At 35.6% G+C, this 19,113-nt stretch overlaps 1 protein-coding gene across 3 annotated transcripts in view; it reads left to right on the top strand.

The window, feature by feature from the left end:
• LOC139137716 (5'-3' exoribonuclease 1-like) overlaps positions 1–19,113 on the top strand; it is a 107,252-nt gene that overhangs the window by 18,052 nt on the left and 70,087 nt on the right. For all 3 annotated transcript variants that reach the window (XM_070705962.1, XM_070705961.1, XM_070705960.1), the window contains exons 10-20: positions 191–278; positions 1,054–1,168; positions 2,224–2,313; positions 3,474–3,630; positions 4,063–4,182; positions 4,624–4,793; positions 6,726–6,852; positions 13,167–13,256; positions 13,621–13,724; positions 14,443–14,568; positions 17,092–17,166. In XM_070705962.1, coding sequence (XP_070562063.1) covers positions 191–278; positions 1,054–1,168; positions 2,224–2,313; positions 3,474–3,630; positions 4,063–4,182; positions 4,624–4,793; positions 6,726–6,852; positions 13,167–13,256; positions 13,621–13,724; positions 14,443–14,568; positions 17,092–17,166 — 1,262 coding nt within the window. The remainder of the gene's footprint in view (positions 1–190; positions 279–1,053; positions 1,169–2,223; positions 2,314–3,473; positions 3,631–4,062; positions 4,183–4,623; positions 4,794–6,725; positions 6,853–13,166; positions 13,257–13,620; positions 13,725–14,442; positions 14,569–17,091; positions 17,167–19,113) is intronic.

The following is a 19,113-nucleotide window of genomic DNA, read 5'->3' as shown; positions in this document are numbered from 1 at the left end:
TTATTAGCTCTTTATCAGTAAAATAAAGATGCCGCTTCTATACTTTAAGGTTTTCCAGTACTTGTTGCTATTGTAGTTTCTGTTTGTATTACAATCAGTTATCTATGCACTTGCTTTGCCGCGGTTGTAGTTTGGTACAGTGTCGCAGAGGTAAAAATAAATTGACATTTTATCTAATGTGTATCTGTAGAATCTGTCTGTGTTTGATGCCTTGGCAACAACTGATGAAGAAGATGATGATGATGAAAGTGATGATACAACGGAAGGTGAAGATACAGGTAGGTGACATCTGTAAAGAAAAAGTTGTTTGAATTTTGTGAATATTGACTTCACTGATTCAAATTATTCCTGTTTTTGATGTTTAGGAGCAGAACGTTTAGGATTTTTTTCTGTTTCTGAAATAATTTTATTACTCGGAAATGTTTGTATTTACCTAGTTACATAACGGTACAAGCATAGAAATCTTCATCTTTCAGAATTCTAGAATCAGTTGATAAGAAATGAGACTAGATTTTCTGTAAATATTTAAGTTTTATCATGTAAGTATTTTGTGATAACATCATGCAAGTCTTGTTCTGTTAACTATTTAAATGTTTGTATGTTGTCATTGCTCAGAGTAACATGAATAAGTACCTGTGGTGTATGTATGATAGTGAAATGTACAGCAACAGTCCCTTGGTGAAAGTTTTTAGACAATAAACTTTTTACAACACTTCTGGTTTGCTACTTGTGTGGGCTCACTCTGAAGCCAGTCAAGGAAATGAATTTGTTTCCTCATTGTGTTTTTGAAAATTATAATATTTAATTTTTACCTCTAGTGTCAATACAGTCTATAGCAGCCATTTTGAATTAAAAATATCAGTAAATTTTAAGTAACTTTGTAAATCTAATCCCCATCTTTGTATATCTAATTACAAACTCTGGATATTCATTCTTGAATATTAGAGAAAATTTTTTAAAGTTTTGTTGATGAAACTTTGAGCAAAAGTTAGACGCTTTCTATTTGAAGGTGCTTTTTAATGTGAATCACAGTAGTTTTGTCATCTTTTTCAGTTTTACCGGCATCTGTCATAGAAGATGAAGACGAAGAAGAAATGTTTGAGATGGAATTTCGACAACATAAGAGAGATTACTACCGGAATAAATTAGGATTTGATAATGTCACAGAGTGAGTATGACAATTGATCTTTGTCAACCCAAAGATATTAGAAAGTTTCCAAAATGATATGTTGCTCATGCGTATTTTTGTGGAAATTTTACTACTGTTTCAGTATAGTCATAAATATCACAAGTTGGAATAAGTTACCCACCATGCAGTCACTGAGTTTCTTGGTTTCAGATGTTATCAAACTACAACATTTCTCAGGTGGTAAAAGTTGAAATTTTTAATGGGACAGTAGCTGTAACTTTTGATAATTTTTTTAGATTTCTGTTTTTGATAGCAGCTGACTTGTGTTACTCCTGAAAGCATGTTGAGTTACTTAGTATTCAGTTTTTCAACTCAGCCTGTATGTGCATAGATTATCTTGTATAGACTACCTTGCTAATGTTGCGAAAGTGAATTCAAGTATGGACTGGAATTCAGATGTGATCAATAACAGTGTGCTCTACACATATAGATACAGAGTTGACAAGCTAAATACATGGTATTTCAACATGATTTGGGAGCTGAAGAAGAACTTGCAATAGACATACAGAGTACAAAACAAAAATAATGAGTAAATCATCAAAAAATTACAGCTATTGGCCCTTTCAGATATCTTGATATTTCACATAGTGTGTAGCCACTACTCCTTTACCTATATCTGTCAAAGATATATATTTCAATGTTACAAAATATGTTTCTACACACATTGTCTGACAATGGCTTACATATTGATATCATGTCTGTCATCTGATATATTGAGTATGTGCAGATATTGCTGTCAGCCAAATCATCTTTCTCTAACATTTTGTATTCTATTTTTATTGACATAACTTTTCTGGTATCAATCTATTATGTATCGCCAATATCAATACATCAGTTTGTTGAGCTGTTTGTTGAAAGAAAGATCATCAGTGTTTCTCTTGGTTTTGATAAACACTGACACTATCTGCAGAAATGTTTGTCATAGTGAAGAACAAACAATGCCATGCAACTCATCTGGAACGCTAATGACATGGAATTCAGTCAGAGTTCATCAGCAAAAAATTAAAAGGGACAAATTTTTTTTTTTAATTCAGGGAAGTGCTACGAGAACAAGCAGTGTGTTATGTTACGGCAATACAATGGATTTTACATTATTACTTCAATGGAGTGCAATCTTGGAGTTGGTAAGTGTTCAACAGAATGACAGGCTCAGCATATTGCAGAGCTTATCATACATTTGTGTTATGTTACGGCAATACAATGGATTTTACATTATTACTTCAATGGAGTGCAATCTTGGAGTTGGTAAGTGTTCAACAGAATGACAGGCTCAGCATATTGCAGAGCTTATCATACATTTGTGAATTTCAATGTGAGGTAGAATGTACTTCTGGGACAGATATTCACTATCAGACTTTGACAACATCTTTTTCGGTCTACGACTTGTGTGGTCTCATTTTTTGGGGTTATAGAGTAAGTGAAGTTTTTACTTCCTTGTGTGAAAACTGAACCTGAAATTTTTTACCACAGAGTTCAGACAAGTATAGAGGCCATTTTAATTTCAAGTGCAGGGTCATTTTAAATTTTGCTGTGTTGGGGAAAATCTTGTGTAAATGTTTCTTGGTACCAAATTTGCACAGTGACCCCTGATTTCTATTCTTGATTTTGAATATTAATGGTTTAAAGTTCCTCTAAAGAAAGTTAGCATAAACGTTTGTTAAATATATTTTCTTATTAGTAAAAGAAAAAGTGTCAATTTCAAAAGAAATTATTTCAGCTTCAGAACACAATTCCCAATGCATTGAAGCTTGTACTTACGGACACCTCTCTAATCAGGACATCTTTCTATTAAGGACAGATTTATCAAGCCAAAAGTTACACTTTGAATAGAATTTCACCTGTCTATTAAGGACACCACTTTATTAAGGACACTTTTTCCATTCCCAAAGTGTCCTTAATAGACAGGTTTCACTGTACCTCAACTGCTGTTACCCATTGTTTGCCTCTGTACCATGTGACAGCGCCCTCTCTTGGCCAATATTACTTTGTTTCAGAGTCCATTGATAAATTTCACAATTTCTCTGTATATCAAAGATATACCAATGCATACACCTTGAAGCGTTTTGTTTGTATCTGAGAGAAATCTGGTGTACAGTTACACATGCAGTCAGAGGGCCTGCCACATATCAAGCTGATAGTAATATTGCTCATACACAAACTAAATCAAGTTAGCCTTGAAGTTATGATCAGACCTCCAGTATAATATCTTCATGATAATTAGTAGAATGAATTATTGAATTTTTCAAAAACATTTAATCATATTCTGTTTGTCCTGGCATTGCAGGTACTATCCTTACCACTATGCACCTTTTATGTCGGACATCAAAGGCTTTAGTGACGTAGAAATCAAAATTGACCGAGGCAAACCTTTCAAGCCATTCCAACAGTTACTTGCAGTACTACCAGCTGCCAGTAAAGAACTTCTACCAAAGCCATACCAAGTGAGTTACAGGCATTGTGTGAATTTCAACACTGCCACTAGTATGACACCACACAAACATTGTACCTTTGAATTTTAGAAGTTATTACGTGACAGTCATAAACCTTGGAATTTTTGTGAAAAGGACCTTAAAAATCGATAAATCGTCACCAATCATTTCATTTGGACATAACAAATCTATTATTGACTCACAGAAGAATGGAGGAATGTTTTCCATTCCACATTGATGTGATAATGCAGAAAGAACAAGAATTTTATTAAACTTTCTACTAAAAATCATGAGCTTTGCACTTAGAGGGAAGCATTCATCCCTCACATGTCAAACGTAATGGTGTAACCCTATTGTTTTAAATCGTGTGGGTCGACCTGAATATAGAGAACTGGGGATGTAAAGATGAAATAATGATATCATTTGTCATGATTTTTCTTCCAGAATTTGATGATTATGGATACCTCTCCAATAATAGAGTACTACCCGATTGATTTCAAGACTGATCTCAATGGAAAGCAACAAGACTGGGAGGCTGTCGTGCTTATACCTTTCATTGATGAGGTACCAATTTGTTCATTGCTTTTCCATCGCAATTTTATTAAAGTTTCTTTATATTACTGTACTTCAAATGAAATCCTGTCATTCTCAAACGACTTGTTGAAGAATATTGTAAAGGTATTAGCAAAGAAGACACTGCAGAAAGTAGTAGAATTATAATTTCAAAAGAACATTCAATTTTAGATGATAGTTCCAAGATAAACTGTGAATAATGGAGACTACTGAAATGGGCAAGATATCAAATTGAATATGCGTTGGGATTTTGAACCACTTTCATCAAAACTGAACATTGTTGTTGTAAAATGTGCATTTGAGTTTTGACCAATATTGTAGTTGTAAAATGCCACCCTTGGGAGAAAGAATTCATAAATGCCATCAACTATTGATGTGGTATGCTGTGTGTTTGTATTGAAATGATGTTACTCATTTCCATTTCAATTTCAGGAAAGGCTTCTTGCAGCCATGGATCCACTCAATAAATCATTGAGCAATGCAGAACAGAAGCGCAACTCCCATGGACCTCATCTGTTGTACACTTATGATGAACAGAATTCCGTGGTCTATCCGTCATCACTCCCAGATCATTTTCCTGATATCAGTGCTAGTCATGCCAGGTGAGAATTTTAATCCATCATAACTCCGAGGTCATATTCCTGATAACAGTGCTAGTCATGCCAGGTGAGAATTTTAATCCATCATAACTCCGAGGTCATATTCCTAATAGCAGTGCTAGTCATGCTAGGTGAGAATCATAACTCCGAGGTCATATTCCTGATAACAGTGCTAGTCATGCCAGGTGAGAATTTTAATCCATCATAACTCCGAGGTCATATTCCTGATAACAGTGCTAGTATGCCAGGTGAGAATTTTAATCCATCATAACTCCGAGGTCATATTCCTGATAACAGTGCTAGTCATGCCAGGTTAGAATTTTAATCCATCATAACTCCGAGGTCATATTTATGATATCAGTGCTAGTCATGCCAGGTGAGAATGTTATGAAGTTTGGAAGAAAGGATGGAAAACAGTAACAGTACATGTTATCAGACAGAGAGACAGACTGGAAGATGGACAGACAGATAGACAAACAAAGACAGACACAGGAAGATGGATAAACAGACAGACACATAGACAGACAGATAGGAAGAAAGGCTAAGTAACAGACATAGATAATTGATAGATGAACAGGCAGATAGCCAGACAGACAGAAAGATTGACAGACAGATAAATCAACATACACATAGATGAATGGTCAGACAAAGCCAGATTACAATTAGAAGTACAAGTAAGGAAGTTATGCTGATGAAAAGGCTTATCACTAACAGACAGGCATTCAAGTAGAGAGAGAGAGAGAGAGAGAGAGAGAGAGAGAGAGAGAGAGAGAGAGACAAATTGTTTAGCAGTCAGATGAACAGACTCGAGACAAGATTATGCTGTGACATTTCATGAAATTTTCAATTTGATATGTAACATGGAAATAAGTGATTTGTAAGAAGCAGACGGATACTTTTATAATGAAATTACATCCTACAGAAAGAGATATAAAACATGTGATGTGGTATCTCAGTAATGAAAACTAAATGTGTTAAGTTTGCTCTAAACATACCTTCAAATGGCATAAATGGTTGTAAAGCAAGTCCAGTCGCTCATTTTAATGATAGTGATTGTGACTTTCTGCTGTGTATCAGTGATGGTGATCTTGACTTTCTGCTATGTATCAGTGATGTTGATCTTGACTTTCTGCTATGTATCAGTGGTGTTGATCTTGACTTTCTGCTGTGTAACAGTGATGGTGATCTTGACTTTCTGCTATGTATCAGTGATGTTGATCTTGACTTTCTGCTGTGTATCAGTGATGGTAATCTTGACTTTCTGCTATGTATCAGTGATGGTGATCTTGACTTTCTGCTATGTAACAGTGATGGTGATCTTGACTTTCTGCTATGTAACAGTGATGGTGATCTTGACTTTCTGCTGTGTATCAGTGATGTTGATCTTGACTTTCTGCTATGTATCAGTGATGGTGATCTTGACTTTCTGCTATGTAACAGTGATGTTGATCTTGACTTTCTGCTATGTATCAGTGATGGTGATCTTGACTTTCTGCTATGTATCAGTGATGGTGATCTTGACTTTCTGCTATGTATCAGTGATGGTGATCTTGACTTTCTGCTATGTAACAGTGATGGTGATCTTGACTTTCTGCTATGTAACAGTGATGTTGATCTTGACTTTCTGCTATGTATCAGTGATGGTGATCTTGACTTTCTGCTATGTATCAGTGATGTTGATCTTGACTTTCTGCTATGTATCAGTGATGGTGATCTTGACTTTCTGCTGTGTATCAGTGATGGTGATCTTGACTTTCTGCTATGTAACAGTGATGTTGATCTTGACTTTCTGCTATGTATCAGTGGTGGTAATCTTGACTTTCTGCTATGTATCAGTGATGTTGATCTTGACTTTCTGCTATGTATCAGTGATGGTAATCTTGACTTTCTGCTATGTAACAGTGATGTTGATCTTGACTTTCTGCTTTTTATCAGATGCACTCAAGTGCCACTGGAAAGGTTTCACATTGATCCGAAGACGATGAGAAAAGGATTGTTAAGAGGAACTAAAGAAGGTGTCTATTACCCAGGGTTCCCTACCATGAAGCATATACCTCATTCTGTGAGTAGCCTATACTCCCATCATGCATTAATGTTGAGCCATAGACAAATCAGGGCAGTAAACTTTAAGATTTACAATGAAATTGTACATAAAATAACAATCTATTTGTGTTTTATTTTCCATCTCTGTACCAACTTATATGTTCACTTACTATAGCCGTCCATCAGTTCATTTTTTGGGCAGGTTATTGTTTTCACTTCAGTAATAAGCTAAAGACCAACATATTAAAACCAAACTTGATTGATTATCATCCTTGCTATGATTTGGAAATGTCACAAAATCTTAAATTGAAAACTTGTCTCATCAGTGACATATTGTGAACTGAAAATTTTTAAGTTCCATGTACAATAATGCAGTGTTGCAGCCAGGACACGTCCTTGTGAAGATGTCCCCAAACCCAACCTGTTGTCCCGTATTCTTGTGTAGTGTGCTTTGACTGCCTTGGGTATAGTCTGCAAGTAATATCTGATACTTGCAGTGCAAGGGTGGCCTTTGTTTTGCGTGATTAATTCGAGGCTTATATTTTATTACGTACTTTCGGAGCTGTGACCAGAAGTAATTAAAACACCGCACTTAATATTATAACTTGCTTGTAGTCTGACTGAGCTCTGATTTGCAGCAGATACGGCATATTACTACAATTACTGAAATTCAAGCATAGCGACCGCGGTCCCTGTAGCTTGAATTTGTTTTGTAAACTACTATGTTACACAAATGATACAAAATTTGATTGACAAATGACGCATGTTGTCCCCAAAATATGCAAAATGTCCCTAAAAATAAATGGCAGAGAAACAGTGTCCCCAGGTATAAAAATGCCGGCTGCAACACTGATCATGAGCAGTCACCACGGATAGGCAGACAATCAAATTTAAAAACAATCAAGTTTACAACTATCATAGTAGACATTACTATAGCGTTGTCCATGCCAGACTTTATTAACCTGTAAACACTACAGGTCCAAGATCACGGCTGATAACAATGGGTTTTGGTCATGGTGATGCATAGGTGAAATGAGCTCAGTGGTCTGTATTTACAGTAGCCAGTTATTGCTTTTCACTTGTCATGCGGAAAAGTGCCCCACCAAAATGAGAGTGTTGTGATGTTTTGTTGGCTTATATGCCTCTTTTACCTTATATGAATACATGCAAAGTTGTAGCGACAGTATGTAAGGATTGCAAAGACATGCCTCTTGCACCATATATGGATATATGCAAATTTGTACTAATGATTTGTAAATATGGCAAACATGCCTCTTTTACCATATATAGTCCAGTCAATCTACGCCAAAAAGGGGTCAACCTAGGACTAATTGCAACAGAAATTTTTTCTTCACCATGCATTTTGGAAAGGTCCTAGAAATAACATACTAAAAGTATAATAAAATCTAAGGGGTGCAACAGTGCCTAATTTGCATAAATGTAAAGGGGGCTCATGGGTATAAAATTGTCGCTGATAGATGGTTTCTACTTAAAAAATGTGGCTAAACATGATTTTGATACAGGTTTTTTGGCTTATTTGCCTCCTTTTTGGTCAAGAGAATGTTGCTGAAAATATTTTGTCGTCATAGAAATATTCCTCATTTGCATAAATCCAATATGGCCGCCACAACACTTCACTTTTCTTAGTTTTTCTCGAATTAATAACTATTTTTAAGCTAATACTGACAGCAATAGAATAATTTTTTCACATTGTATTTTAGACAAGTCCTAGAATAACATACTAAAAGCCGAGTACAATCTAGAATTGTAAACAGTGCCTAATTTGCATAGATGTAAAAAGATTATGGGTACAAACTTAGTGCTGATTGAATGTTTCTTCTAAAAATAATTGGCTAAACATGATATGTTATGCAGGTTTTTGGCTTATTTGCCTTGTTTTTGGTTTAGGTAATGTTGATGGAAATATCTAGTCGTCATAGAAATATTCCTAATTTGCATAAATCCAATATGGCCGCCACAACCTTCACTTTTCTTTGTATTTTTCCCAATTAATAACTATTTTTAAGCTAAGTCTGACAGCAATAGAATTATTTATCCACTGTGTATTTCAGAGAAGTCCTACAATGACATACTAAAAGCCTCGTACAATCTAGAAATGTAAACAATGCCTAATTTGCATATATGTAAAAGATTATGGTTATTAACTAGGTGCTGATAGAATGTTGCTACTAAAAATATTCGGCTAAACATGATATATGCGGATTTTGGGCTTATTTGCCTTGTGTTTGATTCAGGCAAGGTTGATTAAAATATTTTGTCGTCATAGAAATATATTCTCATTTGCATAAATCCAATATGGCCGCCACAACACTTCGCTTTTCTTTGTATGTCCCTAATTAGTAACTATATAAGCTACTTCTGACAGCAATAGAATTTAATTTTTCTTTGTGTATTTTAGAGAGGTCCTAGAATGACATACTAAAAGTCCAATACAATCTAAGAGGTATAACATTACCTAATATGTATAGATATAAACGGATAATGGGAGCAATACATTCACTGATAAAAGAAATATGCATATTGAATTGAGAAAAATGCGACATCATGTTCAAGTAATGTATGCATTTATCTTAAATTTTGTCCAGGCAATATTTTTGAATACATTTTATCGCCCAAGAAATATTCTAATTTGCCTAAATCAAGTATAGCTGCCACTGCACTTCACTTAAAAATTATATTTAATCTACACAACAAGTAGTTTTTGTTTCCACTCTGTATTGAATGTGGAGAATGACAAACAAATGACTATTAAGAGGGGAGACAGTGCATAATTTGAATAAATATAAAACTTAGAAAAGGGAACAAAATAGTTGCTGTTAATATGTTTCTTAAAAATATATTCAGCAAATTGATATTTCATTCAAGCAATTTGATTATTTAATGTACTTTTTGTGTTTGTAGGCAATGCATAAAATCATTTAAGACTCCTCATTTTACATAACTGCAATGCGCCCCTACTACCACTTTACTTTTCCCTGTTTTGACCTATAGTATAAATGACTATGTATAATGTTAAAAAAACAACGGAGATCATTAAAACTAAATTTTAGTAGGGTCATGAAAGTTACATATCGCAAGTTTAAAGGCCTTGTTGGCACCAGATTTTCTCATCAGAAAATTTACCCACCAGATTACAATTTCAATGGAAAACAAAAGGCTATTACACCTCAATCATTCTCTTACAGACTAGAACAAAGGCGATCCCAGGGATCGCGAAAAGTGCATTTAATGAAGTTGTGCATAAGACAGCTAATTTACCCAAATGCTAAATGGGTCATAGATGGTATACAAACCAGGTGCTGATAATCTATAAAAGTTTACGAAAGTGATTTAAGAGATAAGCTGACATTGTAATGACTATGTAACATCATTTTTTGTTTTTAGTTCAGGAATGTTTTCAAATATATCTTACAGCGATAAAAAATTATTATTTGCATTTGTCCAATAAGTCAACCATGTCACTTCCTTTTTCTAATTGGAATATGAATTATTTCTTCACCTTAAATACTTAAAGGTCCAAGAAAGGTATATTCAAAGTCTTGTACAAAGGGCTAATTTTAAAAGATTTTATAGGAAATGCCTACACTGTATTAAATGTAATAATTGAAACTTGAAATGTTTTACAATATCGTAAAGAGAGATTGGAAGTTTTTACTAACATTGCTAAATATATTTTACCTAATTTTGAGCGATTCCTCATGTGCATAAATCCTATATGATGACCATTAAAATAATTTTCTTTAATTTTTCAAATTGACGTCAACTTATTTTAATTAATTATGTTATCAGTAAAATGAGAAGTTACATTAAGAGACACTACTTGTTTAAGTTATTTAATACTTTAAATTCTTCCTATCGAAAGATGTCCATTTTATAACTTGAATGAAAATTTTGCTCAGTACAAAGAAACTGACGTGGTTATTTATTTTCTGTGTATTTTAACTCATTGTAATGATTATATACAAATAGGGCCTACAGAATGAAAAGCCCAGTAAAAATAAACAATGATTTATTCGTATAGTTCATTTCAATTATCTAGAGAATTTGCATAATGTCAATAACATTGGCAACTTACTGGAAGATTTGGATTTTCTTAATGCATACCAAAATGCTTGGCCAAATAACCAACACTGTGTACTAAGCGAGGCTGAAGAAAGTTTGTTTCAGCTCTCTTTTCTTTTATTTTCACCCTTACCCCGTATTACTAATATAGATTAAGTGTTGGTAAAATGTAATTAAAGACCAGGTTGTGTGGTCACTGGTAAATCAGATATACTTTTGACAGTGTGCAACTTGCCTGTTCATGCCACATATAGAACTTTATGATAATAATGATAAATAAATTATAATGATCATGATGATGTAGAGGTACAATTGTTATACCAAATTGCCAATTATCATGAAATATGGATAAGGAAACTTTTCCTTTATCAGCTGAAAGACATTACAATAATCAAAGGACACTGCATTTCTCAAATTTTGAAATTTCTTGAAGACAACAATTGAAAATTAATATGAAGTCATATCATGGACTGAAGAGAGAGATTTCCTGTTTAATCTTACCGTACACAGCCATAGCATTTAAGGAAAAACTGAAAAAAATCTGTTGACTGAATCATGATAATCTAAATCACTGGTAAATGCAAATCTAGATACTTTTCATAATGTTACATGGTCTAGCTGCTCTTTCATGACCGTGAAACAAGAAAACCAAAATGTGAAGGGATTTGCATCACAGAAGCTGCCGTTAACGAGTTTATCAATTAGGATATCAAATTTGGACATCAAATTATCATAAAATTGGTTATCCTGTATTTTGAACCTTATGGAAGTCTCACCTCAGATTGGCCAGACTCTCAATTCCTTAAGTGATCGATCTTATTGATGATATACAAAAGTCTAATAATCTGCAAATGGGAAGTCCATTACATAACAGCCCCATGAGTGATACTTGCACATCTAAGATCTGATATGATACGCAGTACAATTATATCATCCTATGCTTCACATCTTTTCATTGAGTTGCCCTTCCCCATACTTATGGGTTTACCATGAACTGCAGCAGCATGAATAACCCCAGAAGAAAGCAAAATCTAGACTTTCTGTTGTCAACGAAAGGATTCTGGCTGTAAACAAATGAACCACCTGAGGAAGATGTAAACAGAGAGGAAGAGGAAGAAATTTTGATATGATAATGACCATCATAATAACTGTCATCACCACTACCATCATGGTGATTCAAATGATGTTCATATTTATACTAATGATAGTTTAATAATGAGAAAGATGATTCACAGGCACAACTGTTAAGTGTGGGGAACCATTTATTAGTAACTGAATATTTCCATCGTCATTGAAGATAGTGACCAAAAGCATAAAATCTTCCTTCAAAAATGTTACTGCAATCGAACATGTTGTAGGATAAAATGACTGAAAATGACAATTGATGTCAAATTATTGAACACGTCCAATGATTTTTTATGAATATCCTTATCGTCGTAAAAGAAAGAAGAATATCCAAAGAAAGAATTCTGATTCCCTTTATTTAAATAGTAATGCTCTGAAACTCTTCTCTTTATTCATTGCATTTCTGAATAACCAGAAAATGTCAATGGAAGCTATTGTAGTCTTATTGTATTCAGAAGACGTTTGTGTCAATTATGCAAATTAGGCCTTTTGTATTAAAATAATTAGCATGCAAATTAAGTCAACCTCATTTGTTTTAGGTAATTCTTGCAAAACCTTAACAATTTCATAGAGAAAAAAATTGTTTAAATATGAGCTTAAACATTCATTTTGTCTAAAATAGTGGAAAAAACTGCGAATATATGCAAATTACTTAATTTGCATAATCTTTATTGTTCAAGACATTTAGAAAATAACTTGTTGAACCTTACTAAATTGTGTTGCAATGAAAAAAAGTCACTTGAATTCAGTTTACATGTCCAAAATGTGAGTATAGCAGTCATTTTAAAGGCGATATATAGCTAATTTGAATATATGCAAATTTAACCAATTTGCACCCCTTATATTTTCCTATACTTTTAATATGTCATTAGTGAGACCTTTCCAAAGGTCATGGTGAAGAAATAATTTCTGTTGCAATTAGTCCTAGGTTAAACCCTAAATTGACTGGACTAATATGGATATATGCAATTTTTCAGTAACAGAGTATCTTTGACTAGTTCACTGCAATTCTTATGTAAACAGGTTCACAATCATCATTGATGACAATGCATTTCGGCCATGCTACGATGGTGATAGAGTTAATGCAATTGATACCATGTCTTTTTTGTGATTTCTCTTCCACAGGCAAAACTGAGGAAATGTGGAGTGAAAGTCTTTCAAATGAACAGTCGCAATGAGAACATGATATTGACAATTGAAGCTCAGTCTGAAACAGTGAGTTACTATGATCCTGTGTCTTCTTTCATGTGTCAGTAAACTTTGGTTATCAATGAATGGTGTATGTGAATCCAGTGGTTGCATTTTCTGATATTTTATCAAGTATATAAGCATAGAGCCAGTTTATGGATTGGCCAAGCTGTGGCAAGATTTCTTGCTCCATTAATGTGTACGTTATTCCATTGTCATCATATCATGACACAGGAAAACACCATCAATTTTTTAGTCAAATATTCTTGCCTATTAGTAATAATATAAAAACTGAAAATGACAAATTATTCACTATCAATGGAATCTCTTGTCATCTTCTGAAATGGCTATACATTTACAAAACTACAATATTTTTCTTTTTTTTATCAAGGATATCGAAAAAGTTGCTCATAATATACTCGGGACAGCAGTCTTTACAGGTTGGCCACATTTACAAGAAGTTCGTGTAACATCCGTTTCTGATGATGTAGTTAGGTAAGAATGAAATAGAAAACCTAAAGTCTTATTATCCATCAAACTGTTTCAGTCAAGTTGAAAATGTCTTACAAAATGTCTTTGTAAACTATTGAAAAACCTGAAATTCATCAGCAGAAAAATTTTGAATGTTGTCCAGAGAGAAAAAGTTTTTTTTTTAATTTTTTCCCTTGGAAATCAGCAGAAGTTGTCTTTTAAGTTGTCTGATCTTTTTCGACGCTGATAAATTACTTCTTAATCTTGAATTTTATGACATGAAATTCCTTGCCACTGTATATTATATTACACAAGGAGATTCGGAAATCATCTTCCAACAGTTGCATTTATTTAATGAAACAACAAGGATAGGATCATATACTAATCTGTTCACTCCGATTCCCTGTAAATAGGTTTTCAATCACCATTGACAATGATAGATTTAGGCCAAACTACACTGGTGAAAAGGCAAAGTTCTATGAAACTCTGCAATAAAGATGTAATTTTGACTGATTTTGAGGCATTTTTCAGAGAAGAAATTTCAAAATTTGAAACAGTAGGCAGATGATGCAAAGCTGTAGAATTCATGAATTCCACATTACCTTATTTGCATTTACAATGTGTATTGAAAGTGTATCACTTTGGCACAGCTTAAAAAGTGTTGCCAATTCACACAAGTATGCGTTTCAACTCTTGTCAATACTAGATATGAATAGTGCATTTCAACTCTTGTCAATACTAGATATGAATTGAAAGAACAAAAAGAGAAGAATCCAGCACATCAGGGAAGCAGTGAGATCATCAGAATCGACCAATCAGAGCATGAGACAGCCAAATGGGTGCGAGAAGTGCAAGGCATAACAGAGAGGTACACTTTCTTCTAGTCATTGTCCACAACTATTAAAGGACTAGTTACTATAACTTTTGTTGATTTTTCACTATTTTTGTTCTCAATATCAACTACAGTTTCTTGTTCTACTCTCCAAAGCATGTTGAGATACACAGTATTCAGTTTGTCAACTCATGTAGAGATTCTGTGTTTGCAAGCTAAATAGTGGTTGTTTCAACACATTTTTAGGAGTAGAACAAGAACTTGCAGTTGACAGAAAAATTAAAGTAGTGAAAAAAATCATCCCAAGTTACTGCTACTGGCCATTTTTAATAGAGAGTTCAATTCCAGAAAAGCTGTCCAAATACATCCCTTCCTTTCAAAGAAATTTTAAAATACTCTTTGAACCTGTTAAAGTCAGACATGAGTAAAAACAAAGAAGATTGGGTATTTTAATCTTTCCAGTGTGTCGGCAGATTTGGAAGATAATTTCAAACAAAACAGAGCTCTTCTGTTCCATTACTGCCTTGATAAGAAACTTTGCGCAGTATCTTCAGAACATATAGGGGTTATACATGAGATTTGGTAATGGATTTGAATTGTGATTTTGAGTAAGCAGATGACAGAAAAGTTGATGCCTGCACTCACAGCAGATAATCTACGTATTGATATCCTCAAAACACTGAAGGTAAATGTATTGTCAGCCAATCAGAATGACCCTATTCCTGATTAGTATTTTTAGTCGTCCGGGGGGACTTATAGATTGGGTCATGTCCGTGCGTGCGTCCGTGCGTCATCCGTTCAAGCAGATATCTCAGACATGCCCTGGTCAATTTCTTTCAAACTATGCACAAGGATAGTACCCTACCCCATACAGATGCACGTCAATTTGTTTCACAATGCGATCAAATTTGGCCGTGTTAGAGGACTTTTTAGTTTACAACTCCATAGACTCCCATGTATAAGGCAGCTCGCCATAGACTCCCATGTACAAGGCAGTTCTACATATATAAGGCCAAGAAAAATAAAAATTTAGTTTCTCATCGTATTCATATAGCAAAAATGATGCAGTGACACAGTTTTTAGTTCCCCTGGATGAAGTCCAGGGGGCCAGTAGATTGGATCATGTCCGTCCGTTCGTCCATCCGTTCACACAGATATCTCAGATACTTTGACAAAATGTCACATGACCTCAGTGACCTTTGACCTCAAATATACATATTTGTCCATAACTCAGTAACCACAAGTGCTACACCCTTCATGTATGGTATGATGGGACACCTTATGAAGTCACATATTGTACCCAATTAATTATGTGCATGTCTAATTTTGAGCGAGCCAATAGAGCTAGAGGTCTGATTTTTGGTATATAGGGATAACTTAGCAGTACAATTTTTTTTGACAAAATGTCACGTGACCTTGGTGACCTTTGACCTGAAACATACATATTTGTCCATAACTCAGTAACCACAAGTGCTACACCCTTCATGTATGGTATGATGGGACACCTTATGAAGTCACATATTGTACCTAATTAATTATGTGCATGTCTAATTTTGAGCGAGCCAATAGAGCTGGAGGTCTGATTTTCGGTATATAGGGATAACTTAGCAGTACAATTTTTCTGACAAAATGTCACATGACCTCAATGACCTTTGACCTGAAATATGCATATTTGTCCGTAACCACAAGTGGTACACCCTTCATATTTGGTATGATGGGAGACCTTATGACGCCACATACTGTACCTCATTAATTATGCACATATCGAATTCTGAGCAAGCAAATAGATAACTATAGGATAGAAATTTTTTGACAAAATGTCTTGTGACCTCAATAACCTTTTACCTAAAATATACGTTTGCGTCAATAAAAAAGTAAACACAACTTTATATTTAGTAGGATGGGAGACCTTATGACAACACACGCTTTACCTCATTAATTATGCACATATCTAATTCTGGGCAAGCGAATAGAGCTAGAGGTCTGATTTTTGGCATATAGGGATTAATTAGCAATACAATTTTTTTTTTCAAAATGTCACGTGACCTCGATGACCTTTGACCTTGATTATACATATATATGCATAACTCAGTAACTGCAAGTTCTATACCCTCTAATTTTGATAGGATATTAGACCTTAAGATGTCACATCTTGTACCTCATTTATTATGCGCATATGTATTTCTTGGCTGGCCAATACAGCTAGAGGTCTGATCTTTTTTCCTGATTTAGAACCATAACTTAGACATGCCTCATGTGTTTCAAATTGGGAACAACGACATAGACCTATGTGCCCATAGATCTCAACATATACACTCCAGTGATACTTCTCAATGACCACATTTCCCTGCCCCATCAAGACAAATACTCCTTTTAAAGTGGGGACTATGTCATTGTCAATGACTTGTTACTTTATTTATTATGTAAGTATTTAGTGTATAGAATGTAAAGCTGACAGAATGACAACTAGGTGTTTAAAGACAGTGTGTGCTGGCATACTTGTAGTGATTATTCGTGTGAATAAAAAGCAATACTAACCAGTATGCTTGATGATTTCAGTTATCATTCTAGGAAAGGTGTTGATATTGGTCAGACTACAGTACTCATCCATGCAACTCCAATGACTGGCAGAAGGTAAGTACGTCATATTGATCAGTTTACCGTACTTCTCTGTAACTGCTGAACTGATGTCTCAGCCAATTGTAAAGGTCAACACTACGTGTTTGAAGTGATAAAGATAACCACAGCCATGTGTAAGAAAAGAGGTCATTTTCAAATAGATGGAACCTCAGGAGGTATCCTTGGTATACCTCTGCCTTGCTTCTGTTTAGGTTACCATGACTCTGGTGTTATGAATATTCATGAAACTCATTTACATAGATGAGCGTTAAAGCAGTGTTGCAGCCAGGACGCGCCCTTGCAACAATGTCCCCAAAATGGAACCTGTTTGTCCCGCATTCTCACTTACTGCAGGTCACATCAGGCACACTCATGTGTCAACTGTGTTGGGTGTAGTCTGAAAGTAGCTGTGATATCACAGCAGTACTATGGCTTATTGACTGTGCTCAGGCCCAACCGTGATCAATAAGCCACAGCACCGCTGTGATATTACAGCTAGTCTGAAAGTAATATCTGTTACTGACAATAACCTTTGTTTTGCATGATTTTTGAGGCTCATATTTAACCCTTTTCCTGCCGAGCGCCCCTGTCCGTTATCCTGCCAAGCGGTCAAAACCGGCCCCCTTTTCCGTGTCTACAGAAGATAGGCTCTCCTGCACGCTTTCCTGCCAGGCATTTGGCGGGAAAATACCGCATTTTCGGGGTACGATACCGACCATATACGTGTTAGACTTCAAAAATTTTTGCATGCCCGTATAGAGGGGCAACCGCTGATGAGGTTGTGTCCAGAAAATGACGAGGTCACGGGCGTTGCTTGCCCCGGGGGACGTGCACTTTTATGCCCTTTTCTAGCTTACTTTCGCGGAAGTAAAGCTCGTTCGCCGGCACGCACGGCCACACGGGGAAACGTCACCTCTCTCGTGGGTTAGTAGAAGACCCAGGGGTTAGTGCTATGGGTGCGGCAGCACCCTCAAACCTGTCCTGTTTCCCCTGGGTTGTGTCACTTGGCCACGTACTTTGAACGACTTGGAAGAGTCGCACAGTGCAGTCTGCTTTGACGTAGTGTCAACGACATAGTTCCGCCATTGAAGGAAGGCGTGTACGTAGTTTGGCCAGTTCAGTGAACACTTAGCTCGTTAGTGTTACCGTTTCCTAACAGGTTAGTTGTGCAGTTGTTACTAAGGTGCAGTTTTGTACCACCTTAGCTCTGGACAGTGCAACTGCTCTATGCACTAACCCCAACGACAGATGGTTGGTACAACGTCTACGTCGCACAAGCACAGCCTCCGTTGGGCTGTGCCCCTCCCACGTGATACAACGCACGTTCATCCATTACTATAGCGTCCTTACGGATCTGCCAAAAACGAAAGTGGGGGTAAAAACAAAACAAACGAAAATATGCGATCATAGATAGTATTTTATTCGGGAATAATTTACATTATGCCGAACAATAAATCTCGGAGTCTGTCTCGACGTCCGAGTGCATGGTCCGTGTTTCAAAAATTACAATCGGGTGGCAGATCCGTGTTTCAAAAATTATAATAGGGGGAATTGTACAAAATAATCCGTCTAAACAAACAAACGAAAATATGCGATCCATAGATAGTATTTTATTCGGGAATAATTTACATTATGCCGAATAATAAATCTCAGAGTCTGTCTCGACGTCCGAGTGCATGGTCCGTGTTACAAAGATTACAATCGGGGATTGTACAAAATAATCCGTGTTTCAATTTACAATCAGCGGGATCGTAAAGCACAAACAAACGGCACAACCGTGCTCAAAATGTGATCATGGTCCGTGTTAAGAATACAGTCAAGCCACTGTTAGGCGAAGCTGTCCCCTGTCCGTTATTTACGTCGGGTTCTCTTGCTGATGGGTGTCGTCGGGGCTGTGTGAGTAGAGGTCTGCACGCCAATGCTCCTCTTACCTCGTAGCATCATGCGATGATGAAAAGCCGC

Source organism: Ptychodera flava, chromosome 7, assembly GCF_041260155.1.
Source record: "Ptychodera flava strain L36383 chromosome 7, AS_Pfla_20210202, whole genome shotgun sequence".
Taxonomy (NCBI): Eukaryota; Metazoa; Hemichordata; class Enteropneusta; family Ptychoderidae; genus Ptychodera; species Ptychodera flava.
Note: the sequence above shows the minus strand (reverse complement) of the source record. Positions and strands in the feature narration are given on the sequence as shown.